Source organism: Stomoxys calcitrans, chromosome 4 (assembly GCF_963082655.1).
Source record: "Stomoxys calcitrans chromosome 4, idStoCalc2.1, whole genome shotgun sequence".
NCBI classification, from domain to species: domain Eukaryota; kingdom Metazoa; phylum Arthropoda; class Insecta; order Diptera; family Muscidae; genus Stomoxys; species Stomoxys calcitrans.
Genome location: NC_081555.1, coordinates 143,003,010 through 143,025,675, shown reverse-complemented (window position 1 = coordinate 143,025,675; position 22,666 = coordinate 143,003,010). Strand labels below are relative to the sequence as shown.

Here is a 22,666-nt window from a genome sequence, read left to right as displayed (position 1 = left end):
GTTCGGGAAACACTTATCGCCATTTTAACACGTTCTCCAGGGATTTAAAGGTTGCCTGGCTGTCTGGGAAGATATTAATTCCAACCGACTTTACGACATTATATCTTATCCATCCCACCACTTCTTTCATTGCAAGGATCTCTGCTTGATACACACTATAGTTCGGGTTCAGGTAATCTTCTCAATTTGACCAGTCCTAGTTCTTAAGAGTACACCCCAAAGCCCACCGGATCGCCTGATTTAGAATTATCCGTATTGAAGTCTATGTAACTTCTATCACCAGCGATTTCGTAGTTTCATATTAACCGATCTCTCGATTATTCTTTTTGAGCCTGAAATTTTGTATACCGAATTCTTCTACAATCTGTAACATGCGTGTAAAATATGGTCTGAATCCGTCGATAGCCTGATATATTTTCCATATAAACCGATCTCTGGATTTTATTTCTTGAACCCCCTATAGGGCGCAATTCTGATTCGATTTGGTTGAAACTCTGCACAATGATTTCTACTCGTATTAGGAATAGTGGTACAGTATTTTTTTTTTTATCGAAAAGAGGCACAGACAATATGGAATAAACACTGCTGAGCATATTGAACGTTGTATCAAAGATAACACAGTGTCCGTAGGCGCCACATGACCAAAGAGAAAGCTCCCTTAGCCTCAGAGCAGTGGTCGCCACAGTTTGCCTCGCCACAATATCCAGTGGCATTAGGTGTAGCATCAAATTCAGTGCATCAGATGGTGTCGTCCCCAGTGCGGCTGTTAATCACAAATAAGTCATTCTTTGCATCCGGTTGAGTATTAAACAGTAGGTGGACTTTTGAAGCACCGTCCACCAGGCCACAACACCATATAGCATTATACGTCTGACAAATGCAACATATACCCAGTGAAAGACTGAGTATATCCTGGTTTAGATATAGCTGCCATATATATCTTTCATCCATTGTAGCCTTTTAAGGCTGTAGTAGCCTTAATTTCGGTCCGACACATATTCTAAATTTCGTCAATCTTGATATGGTTTACATATTTATCTTTCATCCGATGTGACTTTTTGAGGCTGTAGAAGCCAAAATTTTGATCCTATCATGACAAAATTTAGATGTAGCTTCCATACACATCTTTCATCCGATATGACCTTTAAGGCTGTGGAGCCACAATTTAGATCCTATCGTAAGAAAATCTTACGTTTTGTATTAAAAGCAGTTCGTAGACTTGGTGGTGTAGGGTATTATACAGTCGACTACGTCTGACTTTTGCTTTCCTTGCTTGTTAGCAATGGCGTAGTTTTAACTTCTCAAATGTCCAAGAATAAAAGCTACAAAAGTGATAGCTACCGAATCGCCTCTTGTTGGAAAACCCCTTTATGTTGCCAAATCTCTGTATATTTTATCAACACAAAAAAAAAATATCTTGCATTTGGCCACCCTGGCTTTCGTACGTACATACACATACCTTCAGTTGAGCCAGATTAGGTCACAGAGTATAGGTTAACTATGTTTTGATTACGTTCACAGAGCGTTTGCAACAAACAAACCAAAGTATGAAATTGGGCACAGAGTCAGTGCGCAGCAAATACGCCGGATGCTGCAGAGAGCAAGCGAGTAAATGAGAGTTAATTTGCCAATGTAATGGTGAGAGCTCTAGCTTGACAGCATCCTAGCAAAGAAAGGATTTTGAAGGTTATGCTCTGCGCATGTCACAAAAAGCATATCAACACGTGGTTTCATCCTGCAATTATGTGATAAACAAAGGACGACCCTACTTAACGGAAGGAAGAAATCTCTTTGTAATCACTCAACACCCATACACACCCAAATCGCTAGGCATTGAATAAGAGACGGTCAGTTCCGTTTTTGCAGATTTCCTTTGATTTTTCTCACTTGGTAAAATTGGTTGGCAGCAAAAACAAAAAAAAAAGGCATGGCAGGTCATGCGTACAAGGGTTTGTTTATGCCCATCAACCATGAAACATAACAAAAGGCAGACAGGCAGACAGACAGACGGATGGACGAACGGAAGGCTAGGTCAATCGACAGTGAACTGTCAAATTTGACACAGTAACTGACAATAATTAGAAAATTCACTTTCACCAAATTAAAATCAGAGACTCACTCACATTGAAGAGAGCCTAAAAAAAGGGGTTTTACCGTGATGAGTAAATTTCGAAAGAGATTGGAATTTCATGGCACAGTGGAGAGTCGTTGAGGGAAATTCTCCCATTTATGTTACAGGGCAGAGCATTATAGCATCCTAGGTGCACGAATTGTAAGGGCGTGTAACACGAATTTGACAGCATTGTGTATGTATGTAGGGTAAACATGTGTGAGTCTATGTGTGTGTGTGTGTGTGTGTGCAATTGGCCCCAAACCACAATTTGGTGACATTGAAGTGTTTTCCTCATGCTGTTGTATAAGTGCTCCACAATGTTATTATCGGCTAAAATGGGTTTGGCGGCAATGCGATACAACTTCGGTAAATTGGTTTAATTTTTTCATACTCACTCCGGTTTTAAGAGAGCATAACTCCATGTTGCTCTGTTATGCGCTACTCTTTAGGATGCTCTGATTGCCCATAAGGTTGAAGTGTTATTCTTAAGAGCTCTCTACTTTAGTTGCCTTCCAGTTGTCAATAGTAAAGAAATGGGATTAAAGTGTAATCTGATCAGTTGTGGCCACCCATGTCCGTTTTGGTGCGTATGCTGAAGCAATGATGGATGATGTAGGATGGATTATGGCAATGAAATCCTTTTGGTATGTGAAATCTTATTGTTGGCCACTTAGCTTCGTTGCTAAGTCCAGAGAAGTTGCACTGAGTTCCCAAAAAACGGTAGAAGAGGACATCTCTTCTTGAGCTATATTATAAATTTTTTATGAGTGAATTTAGTCTAATAGGGTAATTAATGTGAATAACAGATCGGCCAATATGACAGCAACATCTAAATGTAGTCTGATGGGAACCATACTCGTTGAAATGGCATTATATCTCAGCCATTCCACCACTTTCTTAATTGCAAGGATCTCCGCTTGATACACACTGCAGTGGTAGGGTAACCTTTTCGATATGACCAGTTCTAGATCTTTAGAGTATCCCTGCAGAGCCCACCTGGCTGTTTAGTGTGGAACCATCCATATAGAAGTCTATGTAACTTCTGTTACAAGGGATACCGTAGTTCCAATCGTTTCTATCAGGAATAGTGGTACAGTCAGTTTTATCAAAAAGCGGCTCGGGTAGGGTGTAGTCCACACTGCCCGGAACATGGGATATGGCATCAAGGTTAACACAGTGTCCGTAGCCGCCACATGACCAATGAGAAAACTCCCTTAACCTCACGGCAGTGGTCGCTGCAATTTGGGTAGCAACAATGTCCAGGGGCATAAGATGAAGCATTGAATTTAGTGCATCAGTGCGGTTGTACATCATAACCGCGGTTGTACACCATAACAAACAAGACATCTTTTGGATCCGGCTAAGTATTGAGCAGTAGGTGAACTTTTGAAGCGCCTTCCAGCAGACCTGCCCTGCTGCGATGCACAAACAAACCATCCTTTGGATCCGATTAAGTATTGAGCAGTAGGTGGAAATTTGAAGCGCCGTCCACCAGACCACAACACCATATAGCATTATAGATCAGACAACTGCCGTATATACCCAGAGCATGACACGCAGTCTAAGCCCCGAACTTTTGCTAATGGCTCTCTTGCAGATATATGGGGCAAGAGTGGCCTTTCTTGCCCTTTCCAAAATGTTGGATTTGAAGTTCAATTTCTTGTCCAGCAAAACACCCAGGTATTTTGCGTTTTCTGGTAATAGAATATTCTCTTCACCCAAGGAGACTGGTTCCACTGTAGGCAACTTGTATCTTCTGCTGAAAAGAACTACTTCTGTCTTGCACGGATTTATACCTAGACCACATTCGGTAGCCCATTTTGCTAATGCACGTTGAGCTTCCTGAAGTAAATCTCTTAGAGAGCTGAGGAACTTAGCCCTAACCGCAATTGCCACTTCATGAGCATAAGCGACCACTTTTACGCCCTTCTCTTGCAGAGACATTAATATTTTGTTAATGGCTATATTCCAAAGTAGAGAAGACAGTACACTTTCTTGAGGTGTTTCTCTACTGACCCATCTTTTTAGATCCACAAATCCCAAGCCCGACGCAATGCATCTTTTAGTAAGTAAGGTATTAATAAACTTTTTTACGGCAGAGTTGATGCCTAGAAACTCCAACTCCTTTATGATTGACGTCGGTTTTACATTATTGAAAGCACCTTCAATGTCGAGAAATGCTACCATTGTATATTCCTTGACAGAGAGAGAATCCTCTATGTAGCCGACTAGGTCGTGAAGGGTTGTTTCAGTGGATTTGCCTTTACTATATGTCTCTATCGACCTCTCAAGAGTATTCATCATAAAGGATGACAGACCAATAGAAGGAAAATGTTTCGACTTCGTGTGGTACAGTTTTCCTGCTTTCGGAATGAACATGACCTTCGTGTCCCTCCATCAAACAGGCATATATGACATTCTGATAGAAGCATAGTATATCTCCCTAAGCCAGGGAAACAGTCTATCAGACTTAGCTTGTAATTCAACCGGTGATAAATCATAAAGGCCTGCCGACTTAAAGGAGTCGAAACTTCTACTCGCCCAAAGAATTTTCAGCTCAGACACAAATTTTGTTTTTTTGAGAAGTTTATGCAGACTTTCCTGTGCCACTGTATACTTATGATCTGATGAGGACCATACCGGGTCTGAATATCGGAAAGCCTATTCCAACTAACACTTCCAAATTTGAGCAAAATCGGGCTTGAAATCCAAAATCGGCAAATGTGTTTATATGACAGCTATGTAATTAAGGTCTGATGTTAACCATCCTTGGTTTGGATATCGGTCTCAGTACCAAAACAAAATAGGTTATAACAAAGGTTTTATGAGCCAAGACCTTAAATTGGGAGATCGGTCTATATGCCATCAATATCACAGCCAGTTCCGATCTCGTCCATAATCGGTAGGAGTTTCGTGCGGTTGAATAAAACTCACTTTTCCAAATTCCAGCGAAATAGGGTAAAAATGCTCCTACTTTGGGCTCAAGACCTTAAATCTGGAGATTGTTATATATGGCAGCCAAATCCGGATCTAATCCGATTTCAACCATACTCAGCACTGGTATCGAGGGTCTTAACATAATTGAACCAAGTTTCTGCTAAATCGGTTAAAAAATTTACCTTCTATGGCTCAGGACCCTAAACTACATCTGAAACTGGACCGATTTTTTGAAAATCTAAAAATCAATAGCGTTTGTCCTTGGACTAAATCAGTAATGTGTGCATAATTTTATGACACTCGGAGAACAAATGCGATCTGTATCTTGATTACAAGAATATAAGACGGACATGGCTAAATCGCATCAGAAAGAGATGCTGAGTCGATCGGTATACTTATCAATGGGTCTAGCTCTTCTCCTTCATAGCGTTGCAAACAAATTCAAAATTGCAAATTTTACCCATGAACATTCCACTAAGGAACAGGAAGAAACTTCTCACATATCAATGAGTGCAGTTCGATTCAAGTTTAAGCTCAATGATAAGGGCCTCCTTTTTATAGCCAAGTCTGAATGGCGTGCCGCAGTGCGACACCTCTTTGGATAAAAGTTTTTGCATAGCATAGTACATCACAAATGTTGCCAGCATTAGGAGGGAAAAACAACCGCTGAACATTTCTTTCCGATGGTCTCGCCAGGATTCGATCCCAGACGTTCAGCGTCATAGACGGACATGATAACTTCTGTGCTACGGTGGCAAACAAGTGCACAAAGTTATAATGCCCTGTACCACAGTGGTAGTGTAGAGTATTGTAACACCTGCAACAAAAATACTTTCTACAAAAAATTATTTAATTATGACATATGCTTGGAAAATCAATTCTTAGTATTGGGTTTTTTTCTCAAAAATTTTCCTTATTCATTTTCTAAATTTAAACTAGAACGTCACGTCATTCCTCTTTCATAAAACTTTTTGAAAAATCTATAAAAAAAAATTCAAAATTTTCCTTTCCAAATCTTGACTATTGTGAGCCAAATCTTGTGGAACTTCTGTCCTAGTGTCCTTAAGAATTTTTCATATTTTCTAGTTTGATAAAAAAAAAATTCCATCTCAACATGTGCGATGCTTGCTGCGCTCCCTGTGGACCATGCTGTGCATGTGAACCATGCTGTCCACCCTCTCAGGTAAGTTTTCATGGATTTTTCTAGGCGATTTAGCCATGTCCAACCGTCTGTCTGTTGAAATGACGATACAAGCTTTAAAAATGGAGATATTTAGCTTAAATTTTGCACAGATTTTTCTTTGTCTATAGAGAGGTTAAGTTCGAAAATGGGCTACAACGGCCTATATCTTGATATAGACCCCATATGTACCGATTTGTCGTTTTAAGGTCTTAGGCCCATTAAAGCAACATTTTTTATCGGACTTTGCTGAAATATGGGACAGCGAGTTGGGTTAGGCCTCTCGACATCCTTGTTCAATACGACCCAGATCGGTTCAGATTTGAATATAGCGTCCATTTAGACTGATCTAGGTCTAGGCCCATATTACGCGCACTTATTGTCTAATTGCGCAGAAATTCTGTATAGCTGTATTCATCCCCTCCTAGTGATGGCTACATTTGTGAGGTATTCTGCTATGTAACCAAGTCGCAATGGGGCCCACCATTCGGAACCAGCAATAACAACTAAGAGAGAGCTAAGTTCGGCCGGGCCGAATCTTATATACCCTTCACCATTTGTCGAGTTCTATGCGAGTCGAGTTTTTAGGCAAACAGAATATTGAATAAGAACTGTTAGGCTATTGGAGCCAAATCAAGTTATAGTCCGTTTCGGACTATAAATGAATGCTGAACATTGTAGTCAAGTCATTGTGCGATATTTGCATTCATTCGGATAAGAATTGCGCCTTATAAGGGCTTAAGAAGCAAAACCGGGAGATCTGTTTATATGGGAGCTGTATCAAGCTATTGATCGATTCAGACCATATTAAACACTTATGTTGAAAGTCATGAGAGAAGCCGTTGTACAAAATTTCTGACAAATCGGATGAGAATTGCGCCCTCTAGAGGCTCAAGAAGTCAAGACCCATGATCGGGTTACATGGCAGCTATATCAAAACATCTACCGATTTAAGCCACACTTGGCACAGTTGTTAGATATCATAACAAAACACTACGGTCAACATTTTAGCCGAATCGGATAAGAATTGCGCCCTCTAGAGGCTCAAGAAGTTAAGATCCCAGATCGGTTTATATGACAGCTATACTAGATTATGAACCGATTTCAACCATACTGAACACAGTTATTGGAAGAGATACCAAAACACTATGTGCAAAATTTCAGTCAAATCGGACGAGAATTGCGCCCTCAGAGGCTCAAGAAGTCAAGACCCATGATCGGGTTATATGGCAGCTATATCAAAACATCTACCGATTTAAGCCACACTTCACACAGTTGGTTGATATTATAACAAAATACTTCGTGCAAAAATTCATTCAAATCGGATAAGAATTGTGCCCTCTAGAGGCTTAAGAAGTCAAGACCCTAGATCGGTTTATATGGCAGCTATATCGGGTTACGAACCGATTAGAACCTTATTTGACACAGTTGTTGAAAGTAAGAATAAAATACGTCATGTAAAGTTTCGGATAAGAATTACGCTCTCTAGAAGCTCAAGAAGTCAAGATGCCAGATCGGTTTATATGATAGCTATATCAGCTTATGAACCTATTTGAACCATACTTGGCACAGTTATTGGATATCATAACAAAATATTTCGTGCAAAAATTCATTCCAATCGGATAAAAATTGCGCCCTCTAGAAGCTCAAGAAGTCAAGACCCAAGATCGGTTTATATGGCAGCTCTATCAGGTTATGCACCGACTTGAACCATAGTTGGCACAGTTGTTGGATATCATAACAAAATAGTTCGTGCGAAATTTCATTCCAATCGGAAAGGAATTGCGCACTCTAGAAGCTCAAGAAGTCAAGATCCAAGATCGGTCTATATGACAGCTATATCAAAATGCAGACCGATATGGCCCATTTACAATCCCAACCGACCTACACTAATATGAAGTATTTGTGCAAAATTTGAAGCGGCTAGCTTTACTCCTTCGAAAGTTAGCGTGCTTTCGACAAACAGACGGACGGACATACGAATGGACATGGCTAAATCGACTTAAAATGTCATTACGATCAAGAATATATATACTAAATGGGGTCTTAGACGCATATTTCGAGGTGTTACAAAAGAAATGATGAAATTAGTATACCCCCCATCCTATGGTGAAGAGTTGAGATATTTAGCTGAAATTTTTCACAGATTCTTTTCTTGTCCATAGACAGGTTAAGATCGAAAATAGGCTACATCGGCCTTGATAGTTGGATATAGCCCCCTTATATACCGATTTGAGGTCTTAGGCTTATAAAATTTTTATTGTTGAGTTTTGCTGAAATTTGGGACAGTGAGTTGTGTTAGGCCCTTCGACATCATTCGTCAATTTGGCTCAGATCGGTCCAGATTTGGATATAGTTGCCATATAGACCGATCCTCGGATTTAGGGTCTTTGGCCCATAAAAGCCACATTTATTATCCGAGTTTGTTCAAATTTGGGACAGTGAGTTGTGTTAGGCCCTTCGATATACTTCTGAATTATCGCCCTCATCGGTCCAGATTTGGATATAGCTGCCATATAGACCGATCCTCCGATTTAGGTTCTTAGGCCCATAAAAGCCACATTTATTATCCGACTTTGTTGAAATTTAAGAGCTTTGTTGAATACGGCCCAGAGCGGTTCAGATTTGGATATAGCTGCCATATATTCCGATTTGCCCATCAAAGCCACATTTATTATCCAATTTTGCTGAAATTTGAGACAGTGAGTTGTGTTAGGCCTCTCGTCATCCTTGTTCAGTAAGGCCACGATCACTTCAAATTCGGATATAGCTACCAAATGGACTGATCTTTCGTTTTATGGTCTTTGGCCCATAATATGCGCATTTATTGTCTAATTGCGCAGAAATTCTGTATAGTTAGTTGTGTTAGGAGGCCACCGTGGCGCAGAGGTTAGCATGACCGCCTGTGACGCCGAACGCCTGGGATCAAATCCCGGCGTTAGTATCAGACAAATTTTCAGCGATGGTTCCCCTTACTTATGCTGGCTAGTTGTGTAAGTGGCTACCGTGGCGCAGAGGTTAGCATGACCGCCTGTGACGCCGAACGCCTGTGACGCCAAACACTTGAGATCAAATCCCGACAAATTTTCAGCGATGGTTTTCCCCTTACTAATGCTTGCTATATTTGTTAGGTATCATGCCAAGTTAAAACATCTGTACAAAGTGGTGTCGCTATGGGGCACACCGTTCGGACCCAGCAATAACAAGAAGAAATTCTGTATAGTTAGTTGTGTTAGGAGGCCACCGTGGCGCAGAGGTAAGCGTGAAAGCCTATAACACCGAAAGCCTGGGATCAAATCCCGCCGTGATATCAGACAAATTTTCAGCGATGGTTTTCCCCTTACTTATGCTGGCCATATTTGTGAGGTATCGTGCCAAGTTAAAACATCTCTACAAAGTGGTGTCGCTATGGGGCACTCCGTTCGGAACCAGCAATAACAAGTAAAAGCGTGTTATGTTCGGCTGCGCCGAATCTTGGTAATCCACCGCCATAGGTTCTGATAAAAATTTATACAAAATTTATCTATTTGAAGGGCATTAATTTATTCTACATACCAAACATCTGCCAAAACAGCAAAAATGAAAGCTTCTGGGATGATCCGGAGACCGGTTTATATGGGAGCTATATCAGGTTGTAGAACGATTTGGAGCGTATTTGGCACTGGTTTTAGAAGTCATAAGAGAACACCACATGCAAAATTTCAGCCAAATCTAACAAATATTGCGGCTTGTAAGGACCTAAGATGTCAAATCGGGAGATCGGTTTATATGGGAGCTATATCAGGCTATAGACCGATTTGAAACGTACTTGACACAGGAGTTGGAAGTTATAACAAAATACTATCTGTCCAATTTCTGTTAATCGGACAAAAATAGCAGCTTGTAAGGGCTCAAGAAATCAAATCGGGAGATGGGTTTATATGGGAGCTATATCAGTTTATAGACTGATTAAGACCGTATTTGGCACAGTTGTTGAAGTCGTAACAGTACACCGCATTCAAAATTTCAGACAAAAATTGCGGCTTATAAGGGCTCAAGAAGTCAAATGGAGAGATCAGTTTATATGAGAGCTAAATCTGAACCGATATTGCCCATTTGCAATCCTTAACGACCTACATCGATATTAGGTGTCTGTGCATAATTTCAAGCGGCTAGCTTTACTCGTTTGACCTCTTATCGTGATTTCCACAGACGGACATGGCTATATCGACTCAGAATGTCGAGAGCATCGAGAATATATATACTTTATTGGCACTTAGTCGAATATTTTGAGGTGTTACAAACGGAATGACTAGATTAGTATACCCCCATTCTATGGTGGAGGGTATAAAAATGATGCCGGCAATGGTAGCCATAATTGTTTCAAGGGTTGCTAAGCAGAGTGCTACTTATGTCGCCATTCCTGGAGAGACCATCATAAAATTTTGAGCGGTGGTTATCCCCTCCTAATGCTGGCGACATTCGTGAGGTACTATGCCATATAAAAAACTTCTCAAAAAAGGTGTCGCACTGTAAGAAGTATCCCTTGTCCCTTAATGGAATGTTCATGGAAAATTTCGTAGTAGTTGTGTTAGACTCCTTGACATCCCTGCTCAAAACTGTCCAGATCGGTCCATTTTTGGTTATAGCCACCATATATACCGATCACCCGATTTAAGGTTTTAGACCCATAAAAAGTGAAATTATTAACCGGTTTGGCTGAAATAAGGCACAATGAGTTGCGTTAGGCCCTTCGACATTCATACCGGATATCAAGATAGGGCTATATTTGGATATAGCTGGCTTATATACCAATCTCCCGATTTTAGTTCATGGGAAAATAAAGCACGTTTATTATTAGATTTCATTGAAATTTTACATAGTGGGCAGTGTTAGGCTCTGTGAGATTCCTGTTCAATATAGTTCAGATCGGTTTATATTTGGATATATTGGGTTGCCCAAAAAGTAATTGCGGATTTTTCATATAGTCGGCGTTGACAAATTTTTTCAACGGCTTGTGACTCTGTTATTGCATTCTTTCTTCTGTCAGTTATCAGCTGTTACTTTTAGCTTGCTTTAGAAAAAAAGTGCGCGAAATTTTGTTTACATTTGTTTGTTTGGCGTCAATTTTAATATGGAGCCCACAAAGGAGCATTTTCATCATATTTTACTTTATTATTTCCGTAAAGGAAAAAACTCGGAGCAGGTTGCTAAAAAGTTACGAGATGTGTATGGTGATAAAGCCTTAAAAGGAAGACAGTGTCAAAATTGGTTTCGCAAATTCCGTTCTTGAGATTTTTCACTTAAAGATGAGCCACTTTCAGGTCGGCCAAATGAAGTTGATGATGACCAAATCAAAGAATTAATCGAATTGGAACGTCATGTAACTGAACGTGAGATAGGAGAGAAGGCCAGAAGTTCTATGAGCGTGGAATACTAAATTTGCCAGGAAGATGGCAAAAGGTTATCGAACAAAATGGCAATTATATGTTTGATTAAAGTTCATTCTAAGATTTATTAAAAATGCATTTACTTTCTTTTAAAAAATCCGCAATTACTTTTTGGGCAACCAATAGTTGTCATATACATATATCGCTACTTAAGGTTACACAATGAGTTATGTTAGACCCTCACATATCCTTCCTAAATATGGTGGAGATCGGACTACATTTTGATTTATCTGCTATGGGTTCATAAATGATGCATTTTTCCGCCGTATTATGACGAAAGGTGGTTAATATATGTATCCGAGGTGGTGGGTGTAAAAATTTCGGCCCGGCCGAACATAATGCTCCTATTCAGTCATATTTTTCGTTCCATAATGTGAACCATTTTATTCCGGAAAAAAATTGACCATATTATTCCTGCGAAAATTGATTGATTTGTGTTGAACTTCAATCTTCTATGATCTCTTTTGGCTGATTGGTTTGACAATAATACAGTATTTCGTTGAAGAAATCAGAAAAATCTGTACAAAAAACTAACATTACTATACCTTGACATTATTTTCTGGCTTACTTTAACTTTTCCGTCCTTTGTTTTACCCCTTAGCAATCTTTAAAGTTCACATAGACCTTAGTAACAGATTCCCATGTTTTTGTATCTCTAAAAAGTTTCTATCGTTCTCCTCTTCTTCTCTTCATTTCAGCCCAAATCGTGTCAGAGCCATGAATTGCGTGCTGGCATCATGTACAGCACTTGTGATTGTTTTCGACGTAACGGCCTTCAGGATAAATGTCCTCGTGCTTTGTGTCAAGGTCGTTCAGCTTGTATGTCTTTTCCCAAACCCAATTGCTGTCCATCTAAATTTCCTTTGCGTTTTGCCAATATGACTATGGGAGTAAGGAAACGCAGTGGTAACGCATGCTCATAAAATTCAGAATCTTAGCGAGGATCATGTGATCGTTGATGCGGAATCTCGAAACATGTGCAGTTCTAGCTACTTAATTACCTCTTCCAAAGTGTTGTTTAACGCTGTGTATGGGCATTTTATAGATTCAACCATAAATGCAAGTAAAATACCACCGACTCCATTTAAGTAAATTTTTTTCGAAGAAATAAATGAATCACAATCTAAGAATATATCAACATATCATTAAACGTGGAAAAATAAATGAAGATTCTCTTACCGCCTGTGTCTGAATATAAGAGCCCCGAAGTTTCTTAAAGTTCGGTGAACTAAAGTATGTTCAATCGACTTATAGGTCAACAATGGATTGCAACCTAACTTCAACCTAATTTCTAATTCTGCATTGAATTTCATACTTTTTATACACTCCACCATAGGATAGGGGTATACTAATTTCGTCGTTCTGTTTGTAACACCTCGAAATATGCGTCTGAAACCCCATAAGGTATATATATTCTTGATCGCCATATCGTTTAATGTCGATCTAGCCATGTCCGCCTGTCCGTCCGTCTGTCTGTCTGTCTGTCCGTCCGTCTGTCTGTCTGTCCGTCCGTCTGTCTGTCCGTCCGTCCGTCCGTCTGTCTGTCCGTCCGTCCGTCTGTCTGTCCGTCCGTCCGTCTGTCTGTCCGTCCGTCTGTCTGTCGAAAGCACGTTAACTTTCGAAGGAGTTAAGCTAGCCGCTTGAAATTTTGCACAAATACTTTTAGTGTAGATCGGTTGGGATTGTAAATGGGTCAAATCGGTCCATGTTTTAGTAATGATGCCATATAAAACATTCTTGGGTCATGACTTTTGAGACTCTTGCGGGCACAATTCTTGTCCGATTTGACTGAAATTTTGCACGTGGTGTTTTGGTATCACTTCCAATAACTGTGTTAAGTATGGTTCAAATCGGTCCATGTTTTGATAAAGCTGCCATATAAACCGATCTTGGGTCGTAACTTCTTAAGCCTCTAGAGGACGCAATTCTTGTCCGATTTGAAAGTTCAGATATGCGCAGTATCTTTTTTAGGCAAACAAAGAATATTGAATAAGAATATGCTGCTGTGTAATATTTTAGTTCATTCGGATAAGAATTGCGCCTTGCAGGGGCTCAAGAAGCAAAATCGGGAGATCGGTTTATATGGGAGCTGTATCAAGCTATTGATCGATTCGGACCATCTTAGACACGTATGTTGAAGGTCATGAGAGAAGCCGTTGCACAAAATTTCTGGCAAATCGGATGAGATTGCGCCCTCTAGTGGCTCAAGATGTCAAGATCCCAGATCGGTTTATATGGCAGCTATATCAGGTTATGTACCGATTTGCGCCATACTTAGTACAGTTATTGGATGTCATAACAAAACACCTCGTGTCAAATCGGATAAGAATTGCGACCTTAGAGGCTCAACAAGTCAAGACCCAAGATCGGTTTATATGGCAGCATTATCAGGTTATACACCGATTTAAACCAAAATTGGCACAGTCCCAGTCATAACAAAACACGTCGTGCAAAATTTCAGCCAAATCGGATAAGAATTGCGCACTCTAGAGGCTCAAGAAGTCAAGACCCAAGATCGGTTTATATGGCAACTATATCAGGTTATAGACCGATTTAAACCATACTCGGCACAGTTGTTGGAAGTCATATCGATACACGTCGTGCAAAATTTCATTCTAATCGGATAAGAATTGCGCACTCTAGAGGCTCAAGAAGTCAAGACCCCAGATCGGTTTATATGGCAGCTATATCAGGTTATGTACCGATTTGCGCCGTACTTAGCACAGTTATTGGAAGTCATAAGAAAACACCTCATTCACAATTTCAGCCAAATCGGATGTTCGAATTTCGCGCTCTATTTGCTCAAGAAGTCAAGATCCAAGGTCGGTTTATATGACATCTATACCAGATTATGAACCGATTTGAATCATACTAAACACAGTTGTTGGTATGAATTGCGCCCTCTAAGGGTTCATGAAGTCAAGATCCCAAATCGGTTTATATGTCAGCTATATCAGGTTATGTACCGATTTGCGCCATACTTAGTACAGTTATTGGAAGTCATAATAAAACACCTCATGCTAAGTTTTAGTTAAATCGGATACGAATTCCGCCCGCTAGAAGCTCAAGAAGTCAAGACCCAAGATCTGTTTATAGGTCAGCTATATCGAAACCGATTTGGCCCATTTACGAACCCAATCGACCTACACTAATAAAAAGTATTTGTGCAAAATTTCAATCGACTAGCTTTACTTCTTCGATAGTTAGCGTGCTTTCGACAGACAGCCGGACGGATGGACAGACGGACGGACATGGCTAGATCGACTTAAAATGATATGACGATCAAGAATATATATACTTTATGGGGTCTCAGACGCATGTTTCGAGGTATTACAAACAGAATGACGAAATTAGTATACCCCCATCCTATGGTGGACGCTATAAAAACGTGGTAAGTTCGACCGGGCCGAATCTGAGATATCCACCACCATATGTTCCGCTAAAAGTTTGCCCTCATTCGTATTTGAGTTATTTTAAAACAATAAAAATTGAAATTGGATGCGGCTGCTAAACTCTCGAGAAATCCTATCGGCATATAGAACGATTTGGGATCACACTCGGCACGGACGCTGGAAGTCAATGGAGCAGTCTTTGAATCAAATTTCAGCCAAATCGTTAAAATTGGGACCTCTAGGAGCTCAAGAAATCAAATCCGGGGATCGGTTTATATGGAAGATATATCAGTATATTGACCGATTCGGATCATACTTGGCATTCATATTGAAAGTCAAATCGGATGAAAACAGGTTTCTAGCTGCCCAAGAAGTTCAATCCGAGGATCGGTTTGTATGGGGGTATATATTAGGTTGCCCAAAAAGTAATTGCGGATTTTTTAAAAGAAAGTAAATGCATTTTTAATAAAACTTAGAATAAACTTTAATCAAATATCCTTTTTTACACTTTTTTTCTAAAGCAAACTAAAAGAAGCAGCTGATAACTGACAGAAGAAAGAATGCAATTACAGAGTCACAAGCTGTGAAAAAATTTGTCAACGCCGACTATATGAAAAATCCGCAATTACTTTTTGGGCAACCCTATAAGTTTATAAATCGATTCGGATAATAGTCGGCGCTGAAATTGGAGACCACAACCCAAGTCCTTGTGTCGAATTTCAGCCAAGTCGGATGAAAATTGAGCTATCTAGGTGCTCAAGAGATTAAAACAAGTAAAAGCGTGGTTTACCGTATTTGCCACAGTTATTGGAAGTCGTAATGGTACACCGCATTTCAGCCAAATCGAACAAAAATTGTGGCTTATAAGGTCTCAAGAAGTCAAATCGGAAGATCGGTTTATATGGGAGCTATATCAGATTATAGACCGGTTCCGACCGTACAGCTATTAAACGTCATAACAGAACCCCACATACATAATTTCAGCCAAATCGGACAAAAATTGCGGGTTCCAGGGGCTCAAAAAGTTAAATCGGGAGTTCGGTTTAAATGGGAGCTATATCTAAATCTGAACCGATATAGCCCATTTGCAATCCCCAACGACCTACGTTAATAGAAAGTATCTGTACAAAATTTTAAGCATCTGGCTTTACGCGTTCGACCGCTATCATGATTTAGACAGACGGACGGACGGACACGGCTAGGGCGACTTAGGGCGTCGAGACGATCAAGAATATATATATTCTATGGGGTCTTAGGTGAACTTTTCGGGTTGTTACAACGGATGGGAACACCCCCATCCTATGGTGGTGGGTATAACAAATAGGGATAATAGGGATAGTATAAGAATTCCTGACTTAGATGTTCATTTTCGATAACTGGATTGCATGTTCATAGTGGCGTGGGTCGGTGGATGGGGGTATATTCGTTTTGTCATTCTCTTTGCAACATATCGAAATATTCATTACCGACCCTATAAATTATATATAATCTTGATCACGCTACAGTCTTAAAAAATAGAGATATTGAGCTGAAAGAGAGATTCTCTTTTTTGTCCATAAGCAGGTTAAGTTCGAATATGGGCTATACCGAACTATATTTTTAAATAGCCCCCATATAGACCGATCCGCCGATTTAGGGTCATACGCCCATAAAAGCCACATTTATTATCCGATTTTGCAGAATTTTGGGATAATGAGTGGTGTTAAGCCCTTCGACAGCTTTCTTCAATTTGGCCCAGATCGGTCGAGATTTGGATATAGCTGTCATATAGACCCATCTCTCGATTTAAGGTTTTGGGCCCATAGAAGGCGCATGTATTGTCTGATGTCGCCGAAATTTGGGACAATGAGTTGTGTTAGGCCCTTCGATATTCCTCTTCAATTTGGCCCAGATCGGTTCAGATTTGGATATAGTTGTCATATAGACCGATCCTCCGATTTAGGGTCTTAGGCCCATAAAAGCCACATTTATTATCCGATTTTGCTGAAATTTGGGTCAGTGAGTTGTGTTAGGCCTTTCGACAGCTTTTTTCAATTTGGCTCAGATCGGTCCAGATTTAGATATAGCTGCCATATAGACCGACCCTCCGATTTAGGGTCTTAGGCCCATAAAAGCCACATTTATTATCCGATTTTGCCGAAATTTGGGATAGTGAGTTGTGTTAGGCCCTTCGCCATCCTTCGTTAATTTGGCTCAGATCGGTTCAGATTTGGTTATAGCTGCCATATAGACCGATCCTCCGATTGAGGGTCTTAGGGCCATAAAAGCCACATTCCTTATCCGATTTCGCTGAAATTTGGGATAGTGAGTTGTGTTAGGCCCTTCGCCATCTATCGTCAATTTGGCTTTAATCGGATCAGGTTTGGATATAGCTGCCATATAGACCGATCTCTCGATTTAAGGTTTTGGGTCCATAAAAGGCGCATTTATTGTCCAATGTCGCCGAAATTTGGGACAGTGAGTTAGGTAAAGCCCCTTGACATCTTTCTTCAATTTGGCTCTGATCGGTCCAGATTTGGTTATAGCTGCCATATAGACCGATCTCTGTATTTAAGGTTTTGAGGCCATAAAAGGCGCATTTATTGTCAGATTTCACCAAAATTTGGGACAGTGAGACGCGTTAGGCTCTTCATCATATTTCTGCAACTTGTCCCAGATCGGTCTAGATTTGGATATAGCTGCCATATAGACCGATATCTCGATTTAAAGTCTTGGCCCCATAAAAGACGCCTTTTTAATCCGATTTCAGTGAAATTTTACGCAGTGACTTATGTTAGTTTTTTATTTTTAGATATAGCAACTAAAAAGATCAATATTTTGTTATATACAATTGAACAATGACTTGTACTTATTAGTATTTGTTACAAATCAGAACATGTTTCGATATAGCTGCTATGGGGCATAAGGTATGCCTTTTTCATGGGATTTTGACGAAAGGTGGTTTACATATATTCCCGAGGTGGTGGGTATCCAAAATTCGGCCCGGCCGAACTTTGCACACTTCTACTTGTTTTTTGGTTCTCTTTGTATAACATTCCAATGAGGCCTTCTTGAGGCCCTTTTATACACCTCAACATACTCTTAGCCAGCATGTATAATTCTCTTCACGTCACAAGCTCTTAAATCATCTCATCTGCTGATGACGCAAAATGCTGTGCTCTTCCAATGTTGTTAGTTTTTACTCTTCGTTTCCGCAGCTTCCGCAAAAAGGACAACGACGACAAAAGCAACGACAGGATGCTGTTGTGATGTACGTAACATTTAAGCGAAGCTGCAAATCGGAAGGCAACTTTCGTATTTAGTGTGTGATAGTTGCTCGTAGCGGACGGTATTGAAAACGGCAAAACTTCGACAAAAGCAAAAAAAAAAACAGTACGGGAAACTTTAATATAAAAAAAAAACAGAAATAATAGAACTAAGCAAATAAAAAAAATATTTTAAATTATTTCATTGAAAATACATTAAAAAATATTTTAAATAAAAAAGGTAGTTATTATAAATTTTCAAATAAAATTGAAATTAAAAAAAATAAATAAAAAAATATTTCAAAGATCCTTTCTCAGGATATGAGCAAAGGCTAAAAATAACAAGTTAACAGCAACAACAACATTCATGGGATAATGAATTCCTTGTATTTATGTGTATGTGTATTAAAGTGCGTAAGCTTAAATGTGTGTGTGTGTGTGTCCTTTTGGGTGTTTAGTGCGTCTGCAAGCCTGAGTGTGCATGTGCCTGTATTAGTGTTAGCTATGATGTCGTAGATGCCTTCATTGTTTTTGGTTTTTTGCTGTTTTTTTTTCTTGTATTTGTTAAGAGACGCGCCTAGCCTGGCAGCAGTAAAAAATGCTCAAATGCTCATCATGACCAAGATAAGTCATAATGAAGTCCAATAGGCGATAATGATACTCAGGATGATGCTGCTGCTTCTGCCCCACCAGCTAGAAATTGTGGCACTGTGTCTTTAGTCTATTCCCTACTTTTAACGCGTCAACACACAATTTCCTAGCAGTACCAAAAATCGAACGAAAACTAATAAAAAAAAAACACATACAACGTATATGAAAAGAAAAGTAATGCAGGATTAGATGAGGATGAAAAAAAAAAAAAAACAAATAGAAAAAACCATAAAAAATAAAATCCCAAACGTTTAGTCTCGCAGCAATACATTATGAAGGATAAACGCTAGATGAAGTCAGGATGCTGTTTGGAGAGAAACTCCACAGCAGGGTATGGGTGGAGTAAACAGCAAAAGGGGGAATCAAAAAAAATAAAGAGAAAACGACAGTATCTAACTAAGTGTATGAGAGTGTGTTTGTGTGTGTGTGTCTGTGTGTGTGGCGAGTGAGTGAGTGCCCTGTATGCCTTTGCCTCTTCTCTAGTTTGTGTGGTGAGTGCGTGTGAGTGTTTGTGCAGGAAGAATAAAAATCGTGATGTGCAAAACGACAATAAAAACAACAATAACAACACCAACAACAATACAACACAACGAAAAAAAATAGAAGAAAATGTTATGCTTCACATTTTTTGGGTGTGGACTCTTCTGTATGCGTTTCATACCGAACCACACCGAGTCGTGGTGATGTTAGCGACGATTTATTCTACAGTCGCTGCTGTCCTTTCCCTTTCATGCAGATCTACGCTGTCACCGAGTGTTCCATGAATGTGTGTGCGTGCGTTTTTTTTGTGTGTTTCTTTGCTTGTCCTCACTCGAAAAAAGGAAAAGAAAATAAATTTCCTTTAGAATTTTATGAGAGAATAATAAATTGCCACATCCTAAAAGTATGCCATGGAAATAGTGTTTTGTTACAGCCTAAAAGCTGTTGTTGCCCCAAACAAAAAAAAGCAAAGAAAGTGTTATTGTGCTGGCAAAGCGAAACGGAAAAAATAGTGCAGAATCCAAAATATGTAAAAAAATGTGCTGCTGATGTTACCACATACATTTTATGTATGTACATGTGGTTATTATACTTACCAGCGTAATATAGTTGTAGTCAAACGTAGACGTCGTCATCGTTGTCGTCGTTGTCGTTGTCGTTGCCGTTTTCGTGTTGGCCATGGTCCTTGCCATCGTATATAGTGCAATGTTAAAGTCCTTGAAATATTTTGGTGTGTCTTCTTCCCTCTTACGATGACAACGAGGACGTCGACTACGACGACGATATTGCAAAATGTTCAAAACAACATCAACAATTCTGGTTTCCTTTTTTTTGGGCATTAACAACAACAACAACAACAACTGCCTGCAAGAAGCAAAGAGGAGAAAAAAAATCAACGAAACAAGTGAAAAATTAAAGTCATAACAATCACAAAAAATGAGCCTGAAACCAAGTGTTGACAAAAAAGTGTGAAATATAAGGATATGCCTGCCATAAAGGAAATCGTTTAAGGCATAACCAACAAAAAATAAGGTGACAACAGAATAGCTTGCAACAAAAGGTAACAACTCACAAAATATGGCCAAAATTGCCAATCAATTGATAAAGAGTAAGAATTTTGACAAAAGGGAAAAAATGACAAGGATATAGTAATGACAACTTATAGGGGAATAACTTTATGGAGGATACAAAAAATAAGAAAAAAAATCATTATCACAAAATGTGTGAGTGAACTTTCCCTATACAAATAAGCAACAAATTAAAGAAATTTTAAAATTCTTGGCAAAAAAATTGCTAAATGTTACTGAAATTCTAAAAACCTTAATGCACATCGGAAAATTGTTCTATATAAAAACAAGTGAGGAAGGTCAAAACTCAGACGGTGCCGACTTTATAATGCAAATTTTGCCCATGATCATTCCACTAAGGCACAGGGGCAAACTTCTCACATATCAATGCAGTGCAGTCCGATTCAAGTTTAAGCTCAATGATAAGGGGCCTCCTTTTTATAGCCGTGTCCGAACGGCGTGACGCAGTGCAACACCTCTTTGGAGAGAAGTTTGACATGGCATAGTACCTCACAAATGTTGCCAACATTAGGAGGGGAAAGCCAACGCTGAAAATTTTTTCTGATGGTCTCGCCAAGATTTGAATCCAGGCGTTCAGCGTCATAGGCGAACATGCTAACCTCTGCGCTACGGTGGCCTCAACTTTATAATACCCTACACTTAACTGATAAGTGATCATTGGGAGCTATATATAAATCTGAAACGATTTTGATATACTTCGGCGGAGATTTTCAGTTGGTTTATTAAACAATCCGTATCAAATATCTAGCAAATCTGTTCAAAATTGTTTTAATTAAGGCGAATAGGGCGATGTATATATAGGGTTGCCCAAAAAGTAATTGCGGATTTTTCATATAGTCGGCGTTGACAATTTTTTTCACAGCTTGTGACTCTGTAATTGCATTCTTTTTTCTGTCAGTTATCAGCTGTTACTTTTAGCTTGCTTTGGAAAAAAAGTGTAAAAAAAGTATATTTGATTAAAGTTCATTCTAAGTTTTATTAAAAATGCATTTATTTTCTTTTAAATAATCCGCAATTACTTTTTGGGCAACCCAATACATCAGCCTTAGTCAAAAAGAATTAAACAGCTCCATAAGCCGAAAATAGGTGAAATAAGTTTTTTTATACCCCCCACCATAGACTGGAAGTATACTTACATCGTCACTCTATTTGTAATACACCGAAATATTGGTCTAAGACCACGTAAAGTGAATATTTTCTTGATCGCCGAAATATTTTAAATGATCGAGCCACGTCCGTCCGTAGCACAGTGGTTTAGAACCGAAAAAGACTAGTAAAAACAAGAAGTTAAATAGAGAGATCGATTTATATGGGAGCTGGTTCGGGCTATAGACCGATTCAGACCATAATAAACCCGTATATTGATGGTCATGAGAGAATCCGTCGTACAAAATTTCATGCAAATCAGATACTAATTGCGACCTCTAGAGGCTCAAGAAGTCAAGACCCAAGATAGGTTTATATGGCAGCTATATCAGGTTATGAACCGATTTGAACCATACTCGACACAGATAATAATTGCGACTTCTAGAGGCTCAAGAAGTCAAGATCCCAGATCGGTTTATATGGCAGCTATATCAGGTTATGAACCGATTTGAACCTTATTGAACACAGTTGTTGAAAGTAAGAATAAAATACGTCGTGCAAAATTTCATTCCAATCGGATAAGAATTGCGCCCTCTAGAGGCTGAAGAAGTCAAGACCCAAGATCGGTTTATATGGCAGCTATATCAGGTTATGAACCGATTTACACCATACTTGACACAGTTGTTGGATATAATAACAAAACACGTCGTGCAAAATTTCATTCCAATCGGATAAGAATTGCGCCCTCTAGAGGCTGAAGAAGTCAAGTCCCCAGATCTGTTTATATAACAGCTATATCAGGTTATGAACCGATTTAAGGCATACTTGGCACAGTTGTTGGGTATCATAGCGCAACACGTCGTGCAAAATTTCATTCCAATCGGATAAGAATTGCGCCCTCTAGAGGCTGAAGAAGTCAAGACCCAAGATCGGTTTATATGGCAGCTATATCAGGTTATGAACCGATTTGATCCATACTTGGCACAGTTATTGGATATCATAACAAAACACGTTGAGCAAATGTTCAGCCAAATTGGATAAGAATGGCGCCCTCTAGTGGCTCAA

At 39.4% G+C, this 22,666-nt stretch overlaps 1 protein-coding gene across 2 annotated transcripts; it reads left to right on the top strand.

The window, feature by feature from the left end:
• Window positions 1-5,960: 5,960 nt before the first annotated feature.
• LOC106092361 (sperm mitochondrial-associated cysteine-rich protein-like) lies at window positions 5,961-12,857 on the top strand. Of its 2 annotated transcripts, XM_013259196.2 has the most exons (3): window positions 5,971-6,075; window positions 6,137-6,233; window positions 12,358-12,857. In XM_013259196.2, exons 2-3 carry the CDS (start codon window positions 6,165-6,167, stop codon window positions 12,580-12,582), a joined length of 294 nt encoding a protein of 97 aa, XP_013114650.2. In that variant the 5' UTR covers window positions 5,971-6,075; window positions 6,137-6,164; the 3' UTR covers window positions 12,583-12,857. The 2 variants fall into 2 exon arrangements, with proteins under 2 accessions (XP_013114649.2, XP_013114650.2); XM_013259195.2 differs by having other exon boundaries at window positions 5,961-6,233.
• Window positions 12,858-22,666: the final 9,809 nt, after the last annotated feature.